This window comes from Belonocnema kinseyi, chromosome 10 (assembly GCF_010883055.1).
Source record: "Belonocnema kinseyi isolate 2016_QV_RU_SX_M_011 chromosome 10, B_treatae_v1, whole genome shotgun sequence".
Taxonomy (NCBI): domain Eukaryota; kingdom Metazoa; phylum Arthropoda; class Insecta; order Hymenoptera; family Cynipidae; genus Belonocnema; species Belonocnema kinseyi.
Genome location: NC_046666.1, coordinates 104,514,645 through 104,536,518, shown reverse-complemented (window position 1 = coordinate 104,536,518; position 21,874 = coordinate 104,514,645). Strand labels below are relative to the sequence as shown.

Sequence of the window (21,874 nt, the reverse complement as noted above, 5' to 3'; positions counted from 1 at the left end):
TATTCAAAAATTGCAAAATAAAGAGCAAATTGTATTTATCATGATTATTTTTATATTTGTTTCTTATTTTTCTTTAAATTGTATTCTAAGCTGCGCTGAAACGTGTATCATTGTGATAAATTTATACCATTACAATTTATAATATGCATAAAAATTAAATCATACTAATTCTTATTTCCTTGTTTTTATAATTCAAAAAATTTTTAATCTTGTTTTTTTACAATTAAATAAAAACTACTGTGCATCTGCATAGGGTCTAATAAAGGAACATATATAGGGTTCTGTATAGGATCCTATGTCCTCTCTCGTCTTTTCTGTCCCTTTTCCAAAAATTTAATTTTTTAATTTTAATCTTATTTTTTACATTTGAAAGAAAATCTACTCGTCCTATTTAAAAATGATTAATAATAAATTTATAGATCTTTTCATGCGAACATTTTTTGTATGTTAATTTTAGTTTGTACCTTGTGTCGTTTGTTCAAGAAAATTTAATATTTTAATTTTGAATGTTATTTTTTACGTCCAAAACCAAAAATACGTATCCTAACAAAAATTATAGCTCTTGTTTTGGATGAACAAGTTTTGTCATATTTTTTTCGGATAAATTGTTTCAGTTTCTGAACTCTATAAATAACCGGTCATAGAATTTTGAAATCTTGAAAAAATGTGGTTTCTAAAATTTTTGGTAGTCAAATTTTGAATTTTCAACTTTTTTACCAAATTAAAAAAGTTATGATCATCTTGTAGTGCTTTCAAAAATCAACGTTTTTCTTCTCTTGACTTTTTTTCATATGATGCGTTGTTTGGCTTAAAATGTTCATTTTAGTTTGTTTTTTGGATTTTGAAAATGCTCTAACTCTGATCATTTTCTTTTTACAAAAAAAAAGTCATAGAGATACATTGTTTGAGTTTCTGAGTATTATGAATAACCATACATGGAATTTTGAAATTTTGAAAAAATTTGGTTTCAAAAAGATTTGTTACGATCAAATTTTGAATTTTCAACTTTTCGATTAAATTAAAAAAGTTTTTATGATCACCTTGTAGGGCTTTCAATAATCAATGTTTTTCTTTTCTTGACTTTTTTTCATAGTATGCGTTGTTTGGCTTGAAATGTGCATTTTAGTTAGTTTTTTTGGATTTTGAAAATGCTCTAACTCTGATAATTTTCTTTTTATAGAAAAAAATCATAAGGATAAATTGTTTGAGTTTCTGAGTACTATGAATAACTGTTCATAGAATTTTGAAATCTTGAAAAAATGTGGTTTCAAACATTTTGAAAACGTGCTCACATTTTGAATTTTGATCCAAAATAGCTTGGTTACGAACTTTTTCTTTCTTTTTAGACCTTAAAAAAGTGTGCCACAGCAGAATCCAATCTAATAAATTTTTCAAAAGTTATCATGCCTACAGAATACAGAATACAGGCAGACAGACAAATACCTTCGTAAAAATCGTTTTTTCTGACTCAGTGGGTCTCAAAACGTGGAGATTTGATGAAAAACGACAAAGCGAAATTTTACATAAAACCCATACCTTCTCATTAGGATGAGAATGTAAAAAGACCATTACATACGAAATGTTGAGTTGGAGGAATATGAAACTTTCAAATATTTTAGATTTACGATTTTTCACCGTGATAAATTGCAAAATTACCAAAGAAACGTGTTTTGTTCATCAAATTTCGATTGGATGCGAATACATAATTTGATATTTCACGCGCATATTGTGTAAGCGAGATATTTGTCAATTTGCTATATTTCCCTTCAGCTGAGCAGGTAAACCGAGAAACATAGTTTGATAAAAATGGTTGAATATTTTCTGTCTCTCTCGTTGCTAAGTTTCTCTTTCTAACAGGTCAAAAATTTTACCAACCGAATCCTACCAATTTTCGGGTATGAGGTTGGCTTCATACTTGCCAGGGGGCACTAGACTGTATTTCCGATTTTCTTATAGATGTCACTGCAGTCATTGCCGTGCTCAGCCAAACCTACCGTTTCGCCTTAAAGGTCACCATTGAATGCGCCTTGCTGAAAAAAATAACTTTCAGTGGTGTTAAATTTTTTCGAAAACTGGTACTCTCAGATGTTTTCGGACCTTGTTTAATTTTTAATGACTTTGGAGTGAGCTTCAAGGTCAAATTAAACCTATGACCCTAATTCATATTTGAACGTAAAATTTCCCGCTCTAACGATTTCCAATGTAAAAAGGGGGGTTTCCATTTCAAAACAAAAGTTGACCTTAAAATTATCGCCAAGTTAAGCATCAAGATCAAATTAGAGGTCGAATTGAATGCGCCTCGTTGAAATAAATAACTTCCAATGATACGAAATTTTTTCAAAAGCTGCTGATCTCAGAGGTGTTTCGAACTTGTTTATTATTTAATGACCTTAGAGTGACCTTCAAGGTCACATTAAACCTAGACCTTAATTCATATTTGAAAGTAAAATTTCCGGCTCTATCGATTTGCGATTTCAAAAAGTGGGATTTCCTAAAAAGAAAAAGTTGACCTTGAAATTACTTTTAAGGTCATCTTCAAGGTCAATTTATAGGTCAGCATTGAATTTTTCGGTAAAAGTTACTTTAAGATTGACCTTGACCTCAATGAAAAATATTTCACCTGAGGAAATATTCAGGGGTCCTAAACTTTTTGGAAATCCTGTTTATAAATATATATTCTCCTAATTACTTTCTATAACTTATCTTTCTATTTTGTGCATGATGTTAATACAGTGCGACGACGGTTTTATTCTTTCTCCCTTACATCCTTTTGCACTTATATATCTACATAACTCTCATTTACGTCCGCTTGGCCTCCATCGTCTCGCTGTACCACGTGACAAACAAGCCAATCAGAGCGCAGCGCGGCCATTTCTTCTTCGCTGAGCAGCATTGGTGGGATCTCCTTCCGGGAGAACATGAGTGAACGTTTACGTTCTCGGACGGCGGATATAAATGCGATGTCAGTATATATTGTTAGACTTTCAAAAGCATCAACCAAAATGGTATTATTAAAATATTCAATAATGTACAACAAAGGAATACTTTGTACAGTTCTCTTTTCAATTATATTAATTGCAAATAAATGTTAACATACTGAAATAAAATAAATTAAAATCTCTAGTTACGACAGATATTTGGTATCTACGGTACAGCATACGTCACAAAGGAGAGATTCTCGCGCACGTGAACCGCCACTCTCGCTCTTCAGACCAAATAGTGTTAGACACGGAACATGTGTTCCTGGCGGGAATTTCCCCTAGCTGGGCAGGTCTTTTCTAGGTACAATGTACAGCATGCGGTTAAATCTACGAAATACACTAAAATTTTTAAAACAGTACAATCTTCTTTGAAATACAATGAAATCCTTGAAATCTCTTGAAGTTTAATAAATCGCTAAAAAATAAATTGAATTCCGTTGAATTAATTGAATTTGTAAAAAAATTTATCTGAAGAGAAAAAAAACACGTAAAACCTTTTAAAACAAATTTTAATTCCCTACAAATCCCATAAAATCTCTTTATATATTTTCAATCCCTTTGAAATCTCCTGATATTTCCTTGAATTCCCTTGAAATCATTTTACATAAATCCTTTGAAATCTTTTAAAATCTAGTGTACGCTAAAAACTCGATTGGTCAACCCCTCAATTTAGATTATAAATCTAACTGACATCCTTTCATTAACATAATTTCTATAATTTATTATAATTTTATATTGCAGGGTAGCTACATGACCATACATATTACTCCTGAACCAGAATTCTCTTACGTATCATTCGAAAGCAACATTCCTGAAGCTGCCTATGATGAAGTCGTACATAGAGTTCTGAAGACGTTTAAACCGGGAAAGTTTGTAATTACAATCTTCGCTAACAAGGAATCTGTGGCTGCTGATTGTCCTAAAGAGCTAGAGCAATCAGACTACAGCAATTTCGATGGCGATTGGCTGCGAAAGGATGTACAATATTGTCGTTTCAAAAACTACGACCTGACATGTGCATTTTACTCTAAATTCCCAAGCTGAGGGTATATGGACGCCTCGTTACTTTCTTGCTGTTTAGGAAAAAATGAGGCGAAAATTCTTCCATCCGTGGCCGAGTCCTCTTTATTAATCAACATCCCTACCCATTCTTCGTTCAATAGTACGGAAATAAGTAATGACTTAGCCCTTCTCACGCCAGAATTGGACACAAAATCTCAATTGTGTACTTTGTATTTACCGAATAACAAAAACAACAATCATGATGAAGGCATTGTAAAAACTGAAAATTGTCTACAAAAAAATGCGTTGACATTTTCTTCATCCTCGACATATTCTCTTAATTTAGATCAGCACAATTCTTCATCGAAATATAGTTTGGTGCCGCTTGAAAATGCGATAAATTCAAATTCCTTTTGTCGACTTAAAATAAATACGAACAACTCTGAGACAAACATAAACTCTTGTAACATAAGAGTCGGTCATTCTTCGCGTTCGATATCTTCCCCGCAATTGATGGCTAAGCCACCATTACGATCAAAAGTATACCGAAAAGCTTCCTTAAAATCAGCCATCAATATTCCGAGTCTTGATAGTGTTTGTTTCTCTGACACTCGCATTATTAATATCTCTAATCGCGCAAAACTACAAGCAGAAAATAAAAGAACTCTTTCGACGTCTGAAGGAAAAGTGATAGAAAATAATTCTTTAAACGATTTTGAAGTTACATCGGATATTCTGGTGAAGAATGTAAATAATGTAATGTGTGATCCCAGTTCAACTCCATATCCGTATTCCATGTCGTGTAACAAAGGTGCACAAACGATAGAAACGGAAGCTCAAGACGACGAGCCCAAAAATCACAGTTGTGGCAGTTTTCTTCCAATATTATCGTTAATACCTCATTCTGTAATCAGCTTTCAATACTTAAGTCCCAAAATGAAGTTCTCTTGGTGGCGGAATAAGATTTCGTGAAGGCACGCTTAATTGGCTGATTAGTGGAATCGCTGTTATTATTGATCACAGTTTCAAGCTTACTTATCAGCCACTTGTGTGTGAACCTTATATCTCATAGTAGGATTTTTTCTCCTGCCATTATGGGAGTCTTTAATTCATCATTGTTTATCGATCTGTAATGTTGAAAATTTAATTCTATAAGACCATAGAGAATTTGTGCATACAGAGATAGAACTTTGACTACTGTCTTATTTCTTTGCAACCTTGAAGAGATATTTTTATAATTTAACAGCATTCTCTTAAACATGAACCTCCCACTTTGAATGCTAAATGTAAAAAAATCCCATACGGTTATAGCAGATAAATTAAGCAAGAATAATACACGGTATTGTTGCTCATACTTATTGATATTCTGTCCACATTTCACGGTAGAGAATGGAATTCTATTTTGTGCGAATTTTGAAAAAAGTCAATCGTTCGTAAATGGTAGTAGTGTACAGTATTTCATGTTATAAGCTGGATTTTTATCGTACTCATGGCCTCATATTTACAAATATGAATACTATATTTAATATTTTCCCGAATCAATTAACCCAATATTTAAAGGTTTAATTACTCATGAAATCTGGTGTACACTCTATATTTACTCTCTAAGCAACCTCGATGCAATCTAATGTACACCAAACATCCAAATAATTCACCCCTCATCAATATCCAAATCGCCCACCGTCTTTTTTTCTCTCTGACTATATTTTCAGCAGATGTTAGAAAAATTGTAATCTAATTTTCAGAAGCATACTTTGGCACGACAATCTTAAATAAGCAGATGATACTAGATTTTTGATTGTCTTTGAATGTAATATGTACGAGAAATTGGATAATTATCTACAAATTTGTTATTGTCAGATGTTACTATGACGTTCTGAATATCAATAATGAAAGTGATAAGATTAGCTATTCGTTAAAATTTTTTAAAAAATTCCAAATTTAAGTTTTATGCATTATTACAATTTGCTTTATTTATTTTTTGATTAAAAGCGAAGAAAAGTTTAAAAATTAGTTATAAAATATATTTAATGAATACAATAATTTAGGACTCTTTTTATATTTGGATTTTGGAAGCGAAAATTTATTGTACTTTTATCAATAAATTATTTGTGTCAAATGTGATGCAACGACAACTCTGTGCATGTTACACGCTTTGACTATCGAATTTATATGTACTCTACAATACCTGTAAATATTTCCATAATAATTTCTCTTTAAGGCGAAGATCCAGCGATTATTCAATTTTTCGTAAATTCCATAATATATTGTAATACCAGGCGTAGTACACCCAAATATGACTCAAATTGTTAAGAGAGCATGATGGTTTGTGTATGTGTTCTATATGGCTACGCCCTCCAAAAAGTTTTAAGATCGGGTGGCAACATTTTTTTGAAAATGAGTTAGATTTTCAAAATGGAGAAAATAATTAATTTTTTGATTCTAATGGGTAGCTTCTCATTGTTGGAAATTTAAAGAAAGTAATACAATGTCAAAAATAATAAAAATAGGAACCGTTTTTTTGGTCAAACATATGAAATGCAGAGGAAAGTCCAAAAGCAAAATTGTTTCGAAGTTCTATAAAAAGTTAATTTTTCATATTTTGATACATTCTTTTAGTATTTCCAAAAATCTTTTTCTATGTTTTTCAAACAAACATTTAAAAAATTCAAAAAGAATAATTTTGTGTAGAATTCTTCGAAAGAAATACATTTTTTTTCCCCCGTTTGCTGTATTAAAAAATGGTTTGATCTACAAAAAAAACGGTTGAAATTTTAAATATCAATTTTCATATTTATATTATTTTTTTTTTAATTTTACAATGAATCTATTATATCATCGGCAAATGATACCTTACCGACAGTAGACAACCCCCTAAACCATGAAGGCAGAAAATCCACAATATCGATCAAGTCGATCAATATCGATCAGAAGTTTTGTGGTTGGATTCTCAATGGAGTGAAGAAGGAGTAGGATCTTTTTTTTCAAGAAATAATTTTAATTTTTTTTAAACTGGTTTTAATTTCAGAGAAACGATCCCTCGTTAGAAATAAACGAATTTTTCCCAATTGTTTTGGAAAATACTTTATTAAAAAAAAGTCCCAGCTTAAAAAAATTTAATTGTTGTCATCTAAACATTGAAAATTTGTTAAGGTTTAAAAAGAACACATACACCTAATTTCATGCTTTCTTAACAATTTGAGTCAAAGTTGTTCAATTTTGGTTGTAACATTGCTACTATAATTTGTTTTTCAGGAACCAAATTTTAGATATGTTAAAATGTAGCCAACGGGAAATTTAATTGAAAAAATTGAAAAGTGTACAACAAATAGTTTAAATAGCCTGTTAGTTTTAATTCTTAAATGCATTTGCCTAGGATTTTTAAACTAAATTGAAAATGAATATCTTCTGTCATTTTCCGAATTGTTTTCTAATCAAGATTGAGTCTGAAATTATAAAGGTAAAATAGGATTTATCAAAGTAATGTAAGGCATCATTTAAGTTTAACTAATCTCAATACAAGATCTGAAAATAAATGCTGCAACCTTTGATTAATTCGTTAAAAGTTTGCTAATATTTCCCCTTAACATTTGTCAAAATTTTTACTCTTACAATATCTTCTTATGGTTGACAGACAGGCATATTGAATTAAAAAGTGTACTAAGTACTCATTTTTTCTTTGAAATTTCATGTGGTCATTGTTTTTTTCAAGGGCTTTTTTATAGTCTTGAAAAAGTTCAATAAATTGCACTCGGTAAACCTTATTGAAGAATAATCATTTGACTTATAATTTAAAGTAGCTGAGAAAGCTTAGAAAATTAACGTGGCTTGTATGTCTTCGTTAAATTTTACCAGTAAACAATTTTCTAATTCGCAGTGTGGCCGAAGGTCCGGGAAAGTCTGAAAATCAGGGAGAAGTTAGGAAATTTTGTTGGTTAGGGAAAAGTCAGGGATTTTGATAAGAAACTGGAAAGTCAGTTAATTTCCATAAGAGACACTCTAAGTACACTGGAACTTGGAATTAAGAATGTTTTCGGGCATGGTTCGGTCCTTGAGCCGTTTTCAGAGTAAGTGACAAAAATATCAATTTTCAAATTTCACTTTCAAAATGTTTTAATCCATTTATAAAATATTCTATATTAAAAATGTTACAAGATTTTAAATCTGGTCTTTAAATATTAATGGTCACTTACAAAAAAATTAATTTTTCAAATACATGTCAACTGTGTGTGGCAGTGTGGGCCCTTGCAAAAGGTGAGGCATATAACTGAGTCTTTTGAGAATATATATATATATATATTGCCTAATGCCTCCGCCTTTCAGAGATCTCTATCGCACTATTTAGCTATGACTTTAAAAAAATCGTACCTAGAACAAATGTTCGTTGACGGCTAAATTTGCTGTATTAGCAAATTCATCGACGGCAACGTTTGTCAAGGAACTCGAAAGTTTGAGAGTAAAAACTGGTTTGGAAGCAAATTCAGCAAATATGCATTGTGTTACCTGATACCAAATTGCTGTGATCGCGAAGTTTCTGCTCGTAGTTTAAATAATTTTGAACTTATTTCTCTGATTCAATTCCTTATTGAATGAAGAATTGAGGATCCAGAATGAGTAAATAAAGCCGAGATAAATAGTAAGTTATTCCATTTTTTAGTGAATGTGATATTTATTTCAAGTAAATTAACAAAAGAAAAATAATTTCTGGGAGACACTTCCAGTAACCGTCAATGAATGATAATAATTTGATAAATCTAAGTTTGATTTATTTCATTTATAGAAGATTCTATATTGAAAGTGTTACAAGATTTGAATGGTGGTCTTTAAATACTCATGTTTAGGGAAAACGAAAAGTTAGGGCATTTTTTATATTCAGTTTTGCGGCCACTCGGATGTGTAGAATTTTGGAATCGCTGTTTCTCTTTGGAACAATCTTATCAAGATTCATTTATTTTATTTGCATGGTTGATAATGAGTTTGAAACTATCGCATTTTTGTTGTAAATGTATACACTGACTGTAAGAGAAGCTTAGCAATTAGAAGATACAAAAAACTGTTAAGTATCCCTCGGTATATTAAACCTTCATAAAAACAAGGTAAAAATGTTTACATCTTCAATTCTTAATATGTAGATATTCCTTTGGTAATAGCGCGCGAGTCGTTTCAGCACAATAGTGTCTGGCCATTCTGAATAAGTAATAAGAAGTAATTGTATAAGAGTATTTTATTAAATCAGTAGAGAATGATATTGATGCATACCGATAAAGGCAATTGTATGCTTATATGGTCCTATACCGTTTTAATAAGGAAGGTATGCCAAATGACGAATAAGAAATCCTTTTTTAAGATCTTGTAATTGATAGCTATTCCAATGTGTGAAAGCACTGTAGGGAATGTACCTTTAAAAAAAAAGATATTGATATTTCCGATTATCATTTACTTAAACAATGCAGTGAAACGAACTGCATTGCTTACTTGTATGCCGTTTACATTCTATTGAATGGTGAAGTAATATTTTATTAGAAAAAAAGGTAATTCAATAAATCTCAGATTTCTTGTTTCTATCTACTTTTTTCAGTGAAAAAAAAAACGAAATGGAAGGTTTTGTATTAAAGTGGAGAAATTACAACAGATTTACTTCAGATGCGTAACCAATTTTTAGAACAACAAAACATGTACTAAAAGATTTAATTTTTAATTTGTGCTTTATTAAACGTCAGGTTGGCACCCTGCATTGTTACAAACAAAATTGCTAAAGATGCATTTAACCTTAATTTTCTCAAAAACCTGACGTGATAGTTTTCGGATTTAGCGACCAAAAATCAGCGGTAAATGCTTAATTTTGGTCACAGTACAATGAACAATTTTTTGTGGTTTGTTTTGATCTGAAATCTTGGATCTGCTGTTGAAACAACAAAATAGCTGGCATTATTGGAATTTCAACAAATTATATCTTTCAACTTTCATTCGATTTTAAGAGTTTTTTTCGAAATGAAAGAATTTGAACTAATAGGGGACGTCGTAAAGCCAATTTTTTAATTTATTTTTATTTATTTTGCATGAACTTGATATAAAGTCTTTTTTCGGCTCGTCAGCTTGGTGCCTAGCACGGAAGATTGCAGATCCCAATTTTTAGAAAGATCAGTAAAATTATTTATAGATATTAGCGGCATGATAGTATGTAATGCGTACGACCATCTGAACAGAGACCAGATTGTCGAGTTTACCTTCGGAATTGTTTAACGTTTTTGTGAGGTAGAATCAAAATATTCCATTTTCTGTTTTTATTTGGGGGTATTACTTTAACCTGCTTTTGATTTACGTATGCGTAAATCATGGGCGCAAATCATGATCAAAATAGCACACGTAGTGGGTACACATTCTGGCATGAAGTAATTTGTTCTGTACTTTCACTTTGCAAGAAAAGTTAGTTTATGTAAAGCATACTCTGTACATTGTACAATAAAGGTGGATATTTATTCTGGAATATTTATAATCTTACTTGAAAAATAGTAGACATAATATCACCAGCAAATTACCGGCCATGATATCGCCACACGTAAGATCATGCATGTGCATAAGAACTTTCATATAAATTCGTCTGTTCCGTGATTACATACTCGTATCTCACGCCGTCAAGGCGGATTTCTTAATCTCTAATGTCCTCATAATCGAATTTCTCTAAGCACTGCTTACATTGTTGCTGAAAAGTGAGGAAACTCCATCTAGATGCTTTAATTCTAATAACCGAAGTAAAGAAAGTAGAGATTGAAAAATTGTGCCAACAGCTAATCGACAAGAAAATCATGGAAACTTTCACAGAAATGTAGAAAAACAGTCCTTGTCGAAGGAGCAAAATGTTTCTTTTCGCAGATCATCAGGACTTAATTCAGGTACACAGGGTTTCAGTTTCACATGCCAGGACGCTGTCATTTCCACCTTGGCATACCCTGGCCGCCTGTTATGTCAAGAAGTTTCCAGCGATAGGTTCGGAGCCGGTCGCTCTTCCGGTGTTGTTCGCGACCCTGTCTTACCGAACGAAAGTGATTTAAGACAAGTGATTTCTACTTTACCTACAGTTGTAGGCCATATTAGTGTGCTCATTAAGGTTATGGATTTACTTATTTGCTTACGGTTTATGGATCTTAGATTTTTTAGATCATCCTAGTTTACCCTTATTAAATTATTTTTTATTATTCTTTAAGAGTAGTTATTTTTGTTGACATTAGTTCGTAATTATTCTCATGCAACCAAAGAGTTTTTATTGCAATAATAACACCAAAATTTTGGTTTCAGTCCAGTGTAGGGGGTTGCCTGCAAATAACCTTAGTCACAAATCAGGGGGGTGCAAACGTAAACTGTCATGGCCGTCTGAACCGTTTTCAATTGGAATATTTAATATTGCGCAATATATGCAATGGCTACTTGCGCACTGCTGGCGTTTTTCATGCACGAATGGCAACTGTCTCTCGCCCCGCTAGCAGAGAAAATGCGTGGGCCATCTATTCTAGGAAGGCTGAGACCAGGGGGGATAGAAACCGAGAGTTTGGTGTAATTAAGGATATATTTTAAGATAATTAAGAACCTAGAAAATTTAACAATTTCACCGTGAAACGTTCGAGAAATTGCCAATTGCTTTTTATTAATTAAAAAGAGAGCTTCTATGATTTAAAGGCTGTAACTTTTCTTGAGTCTGATTTTGTACATTTTTAAATATAGGTATCTATACTTTATAAGAGAAAGAATTTTTTTCACTATAAGAAAAACCTTTTGTAATGTTTTGCTCTGTGAGATTTTTTTGTTGAATTCAGATTGATAATCGAATTGATAACATTTCAAACGTACATAAACAATCATATTCTCAACTTTCTCAAAAAATGGAATTATCACGTTTTATTCGCTTACTGCTTACTTATCCCGACTTCGAACAGGGAATTTCAGAAAATAATTACAGTTTTTGATTCAGGATAAGGAGTTTCCATAAAGAAATATTATTTCACTTGGAACAGGGAATTTTTGTCATGGAACGAGAATTTTGTTAAAGAATTATCATTCGGATCCGTCACAGTTTGAAAATTTCTTCTTCCAAATTCTAGATAAAGAAAGTTCTTCACATAGTTTTTAGAGTAGAAGTAGTATTTTTAAGACGAAATGTTTTTGAATTATAATAGAAAATTTTGTTACATTGCTCGTTGCTAATTCATATTTTTTTAATTAAAAATTTGACTACTCTTTTCTTTAAAACTAATTTTTTGGTTGAAGATTGATAATTTTAATTGAAAATTCATCTCTAGTTAAAAATGTAACTACTTTGTTCAAAATCATTTTTTTACTAAAAATTTAACCTCCAGCAGAAAATTTAACTATTTTACTTCAAATCTTTTTTTTCTTGGTTAAGTATTGTAGTTAAATATTTATAATTTTAATTGAAAATTTACCTCTCAGGTTAGAAATAAAATTACTTGGTTGAGACTTAAATTATTTTGTTAAAAATTAATTTTATTGGTTGAAGATTCATCATTTTAATTGAAAGTTTATGTCTTTGGTTGAAATATGAGCCATTTTTATTAAAAACTTGTATTTTCTTTGGATGAAATGAATTTTTCTTGTTGAAAGTTCAACTATTTTGTTGAAAATTTCTCTCTTTTTTGGTTGAAATTTTTTTTAATGGAGACATAACTACTGTTCAAGTTAAATATTCTATAATTGTAGTTAAAAATTCATCTCATTGGTTGAAGATTTATTTTTCGACTAAAAATGTGATAATTAATTGTTGGTTTAAAATTCAACCATTATAGTTGCAGATTTACATTTTTAGTTGTAAATTCATCACTTTGTTTAAAAATGTAACAATTTTTTGAAAGTTATTTTTGTTGGTTTGAAAGTTTTTTTTGTTGGTTTGAAAGTTTTTTTTTTGGAAAGCAATTTTTCAACTGAAAATTTAACTGATTTCAATTAAATATACCATTGTTTTAGTTGAATATTCATCGGTTTGGTTAAGCATGAGTTTCTTCAAGTTAAAGTTTAATTATTTAAGCTTTGTGAGAATGTTATTTTATTTACAAAAACAAAATCAACACCTACCTTCGGTACTATATCTTCCGGACACCAAAATTCAAGAACTAATTCTCTAAAGTTAGGTTTATGCGCCAGGCTTTCCACAGCCACTCAAAAGATCAAAAAATCCCAAATAACAATATTCTACAGCAAAATCTCAAAAGCAATAAAATTCTACAACATAACTCAATAACCGCAAAATTTGGCAACAAATCCCAATATCACAACTTAATCTCCGTTAGATATAGTATACCGGAACAAAATATGCTAGCTCAGCCCTGAAAATTTAGTTAATGGTAGAGGGGGTGGTCGACGGTAAAAAAATTGAAGAAATCCCTAAATCCAAATAAAAGAAGATCAGTTAAAATCTCAATATTACAAACAGAAAGTGGTTTATTGACCTTTAACATACATTAATTCTCCTGGTGATACATTATCTTGTTTGTTAGGTGACAACTCTATTCTAATTTACAATGAAGGTATCGAAACAATTTTTAGCCCTAAAAATGGAAAATCTACTTACAATTATCTACATAACCTAAACTAACTAATCTATAATAGATTAGGCTCATTCCCGTTGGTATTACTCCACAACTTTATAATAAAGTTCACGCTACCAAACTACAAAAAAAACTAACACAACCTCTCATCATACATTTTTGGAGGGTAATTCTCAGTCGCAGTTTTAATGAGAAGGGGTAAAGATACGATTGGCTAATAGGGGTTCTTTGAAAGGGGGCACATAATTAGATTAAAGGGTAACGAGGGGGTAAGCGGAACTTTAAGGGGATAGTCATATTTAGATCAGTGAGTAAAAGCAAAAAAAAGAATGATGAAAAGCGGGAAATTCAAGAAAAAAAAGGAAACAACGTGAGATATCCGGGTGTTTAACAGTAACCATAGGGAGCAGTCATATTGAAGGTCCACAATTTCAAGAGGGAATAACAAAGTCTAAGAAAAGAAGCTAACAATAACTCAGCAAAAAGGGTTAACCAATTCAAACCAAAAAAAAGGGGTGGTCATAGTCCATAGATTCATCAAAGATGGGGAATGGCCATGATTATCAAAGTTAAGAGGTGGTCATATTCAGAAACGGGATGGTAATAGTTAATAAATTCATCAAAGACGGGGGAATAGTCATAATTATCAAGTTTAAAAGGTGGCCATGTTCAGAAAAGGAATGGTCATAGTTCATAAATTCATCAAAGACGGGCGAATAGTCATAATGATCAAGGTTAAGGAGTGGTCATCTTCAGAAAAGGGATGGTCATGGTTCACAAATTCATCTAAAATGGGGGATGGTCAAAATTAGACAAAAGGGTAGTCGAAATTTATAAATTTAACAAAATAGAGGGATGGTCATAAATTTGTCAATTTACCAAAATTAAGGGATGACCATAATTTGTAAATTTATCAACATTAAGGGATGGTCATATATAGAAAAAAGGAATAGTCAAAAATCAAGAATGAGGGATGGTCATATCAAGACAAAAGAGACAGCCAAATTTTTTAAATTTATCAAAATTAAGGGATGGTGATGTTTTAAAAATAAGGGATCATCAAAATTCATCTAGACAAAAAGGGGTGGTCATAATTGGTAACTTTATTAAAATTACGGGATGGTCATAGTTTGTAACTTTATCAAAATTACAGGATGTTCATAATTTATAACTTTATCAAAATTGTGGTATGGACATAATTATTAACGTTATTCAAATAGAGGGATGGTCATATTTAGACACAAAGGGGTAGTCAAAAACAAAAAATGAGGGATGGCCATATCTAGACAAAAGGTATGGTCAAAGTTGATAAACTTATTCAAATAAAGGAATGGTCATATTGAGACACAAAGGGGTGGTTACATTTGAAGAGAGGGTGAGTCAGAATTCCGCAGAGAGGGTTGGTCATATCCAAATTCATCAAACAAACAAAATAAAATCAAAATATACAATATTCAAATGAGGTAACCTCAAAACCAGTGCAGCACATTTTAGAAAAAAATCATAAAAATCAGAGATAATCAACACTGCAATCAATCAAGTGGCGAAATATAATATGGTATATGATGCGTAATGGTAACAATAAATCACTAAAACAGAATCGAGAAACATATTTCGATCAGTAATCCATCAACCCCGTCACATCCCTCACAAGAGCGATCTGCACAATCTAAATGATCTAAATAAATCGATGATCTAAAACTTTGTAAAAATTTCCCATTCTCGGGTTAGAAATCTCGCAAACCCATCACTTTAATTTTTAATACAAAGCATCAAACGTAATACCGACTCTAACAATAGGCCCAGTCATCGAACGACGCCTCAGACACGCGTCATCGAATTGTTACAGATAACTGCTTAAAGAAAGCACAATCCATACAAAAAAAACAAAGGGAATTACAAAATCTCTCGTCAAAACTCTATCAAAAACTAAATCGCGTCAGCATTAACGGAAACACACAGTACAAAAAAAAGAATTGATGGCCACGTGTCGAACACATTTGTACTTCCCGACTGAGTCTTATCAATACATTATGTCTTACCGTCGAAATTTGTAGCGTAAATTTTGAAGATAGCCCTCCTCGGTATCCTCCTCAATTCTTTTATATTTTTTTGTCCGGAATACGGCTGGTACAAAGCTCCTCGCCTCTGCCTTCCGCAAATACGACACCTCGGGAATACCAACGGACGACTGTGAACGAGTCTCGGCGTGCTCACGACTCGTTCCACTTCTCGCCTTCTCCTTCCTGTCGCTCGAGCGCTAATTGGATGAAGTTGGCGGGACGGCAGACAGTGTGTCGTAGCGGACTTCAGTGCTGACTACTAGGAGTGCTAGCGGTCCCCGTAGTCCCTTTTATTCTACTCGTGTCACGATCTTAACCAACCAAACGTATTATAATCGATGACTAATTATTCTCCTTACTCTCCGGTAAGACCTATTGGCTACAGCCTGGAGCCCAAATTCATTCTGTCATCAGCAATAGATCTCCTCTGGTACCAGTAGTCCAAATAGTAATAGTGCGGGCCTGGGCTAAAGAGCTCCCACTAGTCATGCTGGGGATATAAGAATAAAAACTTCTCAAAAGAAGTATTGTCGAGTTCCAGGTCAGGTGGAGAAGTCAAATTTGGAATTTTTGAAACAGTCTAGAATATTCCTCAAATCCAGTCGGCATCTCAACAAAAGTCTTCTTGAGGGATGACGTACTCGTCAAAACGTTGGTTGGTAGTCCATGTTACGGCGGGAAAATTGGAATATTCTGAAGCTCCGCACGTTGCCCATCGTTACACACCTCTGCTTCTCTACGTGTCTTCTATAGTCCTGAGTGTCCATGGTGTCCTTCGCAGTATCTCGCAGTAAGCAACCATCCGCAGATTACATAATGAAAATAAACAAAACAAAGCGAAATCAGTTCTTAAATATACAATTTTCTTATAATTACAGTCGCTAGTCGTGGAGTACCGTGCAGTTCTCGAGGTGTTCTTTAAAAAACCCTCAAATCAGCATTAAAAAACCGAAAAATTAAATAAATTTAAATTTTGTGAGTTGTAAAAATTTTGCAACGTCACAGTTTCGGTTAACGATTTATATTTTTTAGTACAAATTAATTTTGGTTTTGTAAAAAATTCAACTATTCCATTTAAATATTCATCATATCAGTTGAAAATTCGGCAGTTATCCATTTTGTGGTGCAAATTAACATTTTTGCTGAAAAATTTAAGTATGCATACTCAATCTCTCCCTTCTGTGAGTTTGAGGGCCTTTGCTCCCTGTACATCTGTTTAAATTGCATCCTTAATCTAACTTAACCACTACTTATATTCTAATGTTTCGCCTTACTCAAAAATAAGAATATAATACTAATAATTCCAATAATTATAAAAAGAGTGATTTCCAGGTTTTCCGTTTCCTCTTATCGTATGGATAGTTTTTCAGTGCTTTTAAAATAAGCTTTTTACTTTACTTTTCTTTGATAGGATTAATCGTTTGGCTCTACCCAGTCCCTTGCTTTCTCTTACTTCTTCCAGTTTCTTCATTCACGTTACTCCCTGTCCATTACCATCCAAAATCCATCTTACACATTCATCCACACTCGACTGGCCATCTTCCTCTTATGTACACCTCTCTGATACATGACCCCATGACTCTATTTCGTATTCACATACTCTACATAGATTTTCCATTTTATCCATCCAGTATCTGCAAGCCCTCACTCCTCCCATTCTAAACCTTACCTCCTTACTCCATTTGTCTTCCTTTTTATATTTTTGCAGATATTCTGGTTCCGTCAACTCTTTGACCATGATGTACTATCTATATGACCTCAAATCCATCATCTTTTTTCATGTCTCTTCCCCTTGTCTTACTAATAGCTCTAACTCTTTGCGCTGCCAGTCCATAACACCTTCTTGTATATCATTGACCCTCGCCTCCTAGAAATAATTGATTGAACACGATGAATAACTATTAAGCGTAATCAAAAGTTGAACCGGCTTAAATTGTTGCTAATTGTATTAATTATTCCCAATCGGATTGAATTGAGTAAATGCACCTGCCTACAATACGCCCTCTGCATTTTTTTTAGTAATTTAACAAAAGTTTGATTTAGCGGGTATATTATTGTAAAACGTTTATTTACTTCCTTTTAAATTAATATTGTTGAAATTTGTTTGTTTGACAGAGTAAAACCCGGTTTTAAATAATTAAGGCAAAATCAAAATGTTGTATTGAACATGTAACCTCGAACCAATTGAAAACTATTGGAAACATTATAGAAGGTAGGATGGCGCCAATAATTTGAAACTCAGACTAAATAAACTATAGGTAACTTATTGAATTTTTAGTAGCAAAACTTGTTTAATCCTTTTGAGTTTCTTGCAATATAACAATTTTGAATTTATAAATAAGTTTGATTTAAAATTCTTTAATATTTCTATAGCATCAGATTCATTTAGGTTTTGTTAGGTTCAAAATTGAATTGAATATGTGCGGAATTCATCGTAACAAGTGGTTTTGCTTCCATAAGCATATACATTTTTTATATTCTCTGCTTCCTGAAACATTGTTATTAATGGCCACATATTTCTGTAGTTTTGGTCAAATTTTGTAATAACTAGTCTGAAAAAAGTATAGTTTTGATCTATACAACCAGTTGTCATTCTCATAATTTTATAAAATCTTATGCAACCGTATGGAAGTTTTTCGACATTTTAGCATATCAAAGAATAAGAGTTTAACTTTAAATTTACGATTTTTTTTAACTTGGAGCTTGAAATGCTCAAATCAAAAAATGATTAAGTTTAAAAATAAGCCGTTTAGAAACCTGTTTTTTAAAATGCTATTTTTTAAGACTGCATTTTTACTAATTCCAATCAAATCGAAACAAGATTAAAAATGTACATTTTTCATACTCAGATTTCACATGGCATAATTTTAAATTTAACAAAGTCAAAGGCGTCTGAATCCATATTGTACAATTTTAAATTCTTTATTTATAAAAAGTCCCTAAAAGGCTTGTAATTTTCACATATATTACTGAACATTTGACCTCGAAATCGCTGTTTTAAATGTTTTAATTAAATATTTTGAACGCTCAGTGATGAGAAAACTTCCACTTCGATTGGTTTAATCTGCAAATTAGCCTTAAATAATTTAAATAAAAAATTTTTCAGCTTTAAAAACTTAAACTTTGAATTTTATTGACTGATGTAAAATTTGTTTTAACCAGAAAATTATTCGGAATTTTTTCTTCGGTTTTATTGGCTACCTTGCGATTAATAGAAAAAGATGATTTTACGTCAATCATTAGTGGTAAAAGTGAAGTGATACTTTAAGGACTACCAAATATAACATCACCGCCATTGATGTAAATTTATTTTTTAATTTAGAAAGGATTTCTTCCATCATTTTGAATAATTATATTTCAATAAATTAAAAATTTAGAAAGTTAAACTAATAAAAACATTTGTTATTATAAGATGAATTTATGTGTTAATAATTGCGTATAATTAAAAATTGAAACCTCTTTCTGAAAAAAAGTATTTTATCGCTAATATTATTCTTTACTTGTTTCAATTTATTCAATTAGTAACAGCCTAGAATTTTTAAATAATAAAACAATACTTTAATCGTTTCTCTGAAGTTTCACGTTTCCAAATTATTCGCTTCATTTTTTTAATTTTAACCGATTTTAAAACTTATAACCATTTATAAAATTTTCACTAAAATAAAAAATCTAAGAGCGCATAATAAAAAATAACAATTTTTCTTCATTATTACAAAATCAAATTTTTTATTTTTATCGTGCATCTGATTTTATGTTTTTAACATATAATACTATTAGCATATTTTTTTCGTAGCACCACTTTTACGTTCACCGTCAAGTCGTTTGCTTCCACCTACTCCTTTTAAAATTCTCATCATTACGTTTATCCCTTTCTCATAACCTGCTAACAGAACTATGCCTTTCCGTCTATGCTAGACCCTGAAGGACCGAATTAACGGAAAGGATACGCTACATCGTACCCTTATAGGCTTGAAAGGACTCCATGGTTCGTAACCAGCCTCTTGACCTGCTCGTTGGGGACCTATTGTTCCGTCCGAGTCGAGTCCCGACTGTACAGTCTTCTACAACAGTGGTCGGCACACTCTTGCCTAGGGCAGGGTTCCCTGTCGTGGCTGCCCTATGTTTCATGGCAATACCTGCGAGCTTGGCCAGACCACCCCTTTCCTCAGGAGTCCTTTGTTAGAAAATGAGAAAAAAATTTGAACTTCGCAATCAGTTACTTAAAAATAATATATTTGGAATCTACGTATTTTTCCGATTCCAAAGACATGTAATTTGTCTCTAAAGGTTGAAAATTTGAGAAGTATTTAGTATTAAATTGACTGTAAAGCTGATGTTTGTTGGTATTAAACTCCTTCAAATTTTTAACTTTTCCAGACAAGTAATATATCATTGGAATCGGAAACATTCATAGATGCTAATTATGCCATTTTCAAATCGATAGTTGAAAAATCAAAAGTTGAAAAATTTCCTTACTTTGACATGCTTGTTGACAAAAGAACCTTCCTGGAGTAAGCTCACTTACACTAAGCTACATGAATAGACTAAAAAGTAGTAGAAAAAATGAAATCGGGTGGAGTCTGACCATACCTGAAAATTAAGCAAAAAGTTTGCCGACAACTGTTCTACAAGCTACACTAGCTACAGCGAACATGGATGCGAACCATGTAGCAAGCTGTAGCAGTTGCAATTAGAAAGGGAGACATTAGAAAGAGATAGAAGAGGCAATGCAGAGCAAAGTAGTGTTAGAATATGATCAATTACAAGTTTAGACTTGAAGTGCAGAGCAAAGCAGTGTTCAAATTTGATCAATTTTAAATTCAAGCTTGTAGCTTTAATAAGATTCAATTTTGCTGTAAATCCTGAACAAAAGTACAAAGTAACAGTGATTTTCCTTAAGCTAAATATTTGATCCGGGCATGACCTACCTGGCAGAAACCCACTTTGGACATCCCAAATCTTTTTTTCTGTTATTTTCATTACCCTACGTATAAGTATTTTCGAGTATGTTTTGCTAACGGTACTCAATAAGCTGATCCCTCTGTAATTATTGCAGTCGCTTTTATCTCCCTTTCTTTTTTATATTGGTACGATAATCGCTTTTTTCCAATCGCCTGGGACGTCTCCCATCTCAAAATATAAATTTATCAATTTGCACAGTCTATGTGGTATGTACTCGCCACCGTGTTTAAGCATTTCAGCGTTAATACAGTTTATCCCGGAAGCCTTACCGTTTTTTAAGTTCTTAATTATATCCCTGACCTCAGTGACACATACTTTCTCAATTGAGCTGTCTAACGCATCATGTTCAACTAATTTATCTCCTTTATAGTTTGTTCTTGGATCCCCAAAATTACCTAATACTTTTTCCGTATCCTGATTTTGGATGCCTACCCATCCATTCATATCTCCTAGCAGAATTATTCTTTCACCACGATCGCAAATATTTATTGTGTCGTTTAATGGGTCCCAGAAGACGTCTTTTACTTCTCTGGGATCACTGTCAACTGGCGCGTAGCATGCTATGATAAATAATCTTCTGATTCCTACTCTCATTCTAGCTCGAAGCAGTCTGGGAGATACAAAATCATGATCTCCGAGATACTGCTTCGCTCTTTCATTTAAAATCAGCCCTACTCCTTGCCTACCATGCGATTCACAATCTACTGCTGATCATATTTCAAATCCATCTTTCAACACGCTGTTTTTGATGTTTTTTTGTTTCGCATCCCTTTTTCCTTGTTTTAGGCACACATAAAATCTCTAGTTTCCTTAATGCATAGTTTCTCGCAATTCTTTCACCTTGAGATCATTCACTCCCCTAGCATTCCAAACACCCAGTCTCCATTCGTCGCCTGAAACTTGACCTTCGCATTTGCCGTGTGCATGCCTCTTTTCAATTGAAGTTCCTGTCCTTTCTGAGGAATCGAGAGTCATCTTGGAAATTAATTTGTAGAAAAAAGGGCAAACTCTTAATTTTTTAAATTAAAATTGTTCAAATAATTAATAGTTCTTAGTTTCGTTTGTGCAAAACCATGTTTAGAATAATGATACAATTTCGTAGTTCATTCAGAAGCATAAATTGTTAACTAAAATAATGAATTTTCAAAACTGTAATAAATGAATTTTAAACCGAAAAGATGGGTTTTCAACAAAAATAGATAATTAGTTAATCAAAATTTGAATAGTTAAATTTTTGGTCAATAAAAGTAATGTTCAACTAAAGAGTAAAAATTTTAACTAACATTATGGAATATCAAATTGGAAGAAT

At 32.2% G+C, this 21,874-nt stretch overlaps 2 protein-coding genes across 3 annotated transcripts in view; both read left to right on the top strand.

Annotated features, from left to right (window-relative positions):
• Positions 1-4,054, top strand: part of LOC117181787 (S-adenosylmethionine decarboxylase proenzyme) — a 137,387-nt gene extending 133,333 nt beyond the window's left edge. For both annotated transcript variants that reach the window (XM_033374756.1, XM_033374757.1), the window contains one exon: positions 3,723-4,054. In XM_033374756.1, the coding sequence (XP_033230647.1) occupies positions 3,723-4,025 (303 nt within the window). In that variant the 3' untranslated portion in view covers positions 4,026-4,054. The remainder of the gene's footprint in view (positions 1-3,722) is intronic.
• Positions 4,009-6,619, top strand: LOC117181788. Its single transcript, XM_033374758.1, has one exon. The coding sequence runs from the start codon at positions 4,032-4,034 to the stop codon at positions 4,953-4,955; it is 924 nt and encodes a 307-aa protein (XP_033230649.1). The 5' UTR covers positions 4,009-4,031; the 3' UTR covers positions 4,956-6,619.
• The last annotated feature ends 15,255 nt before the right edge of the window (positions 6,620-21,874 follow it).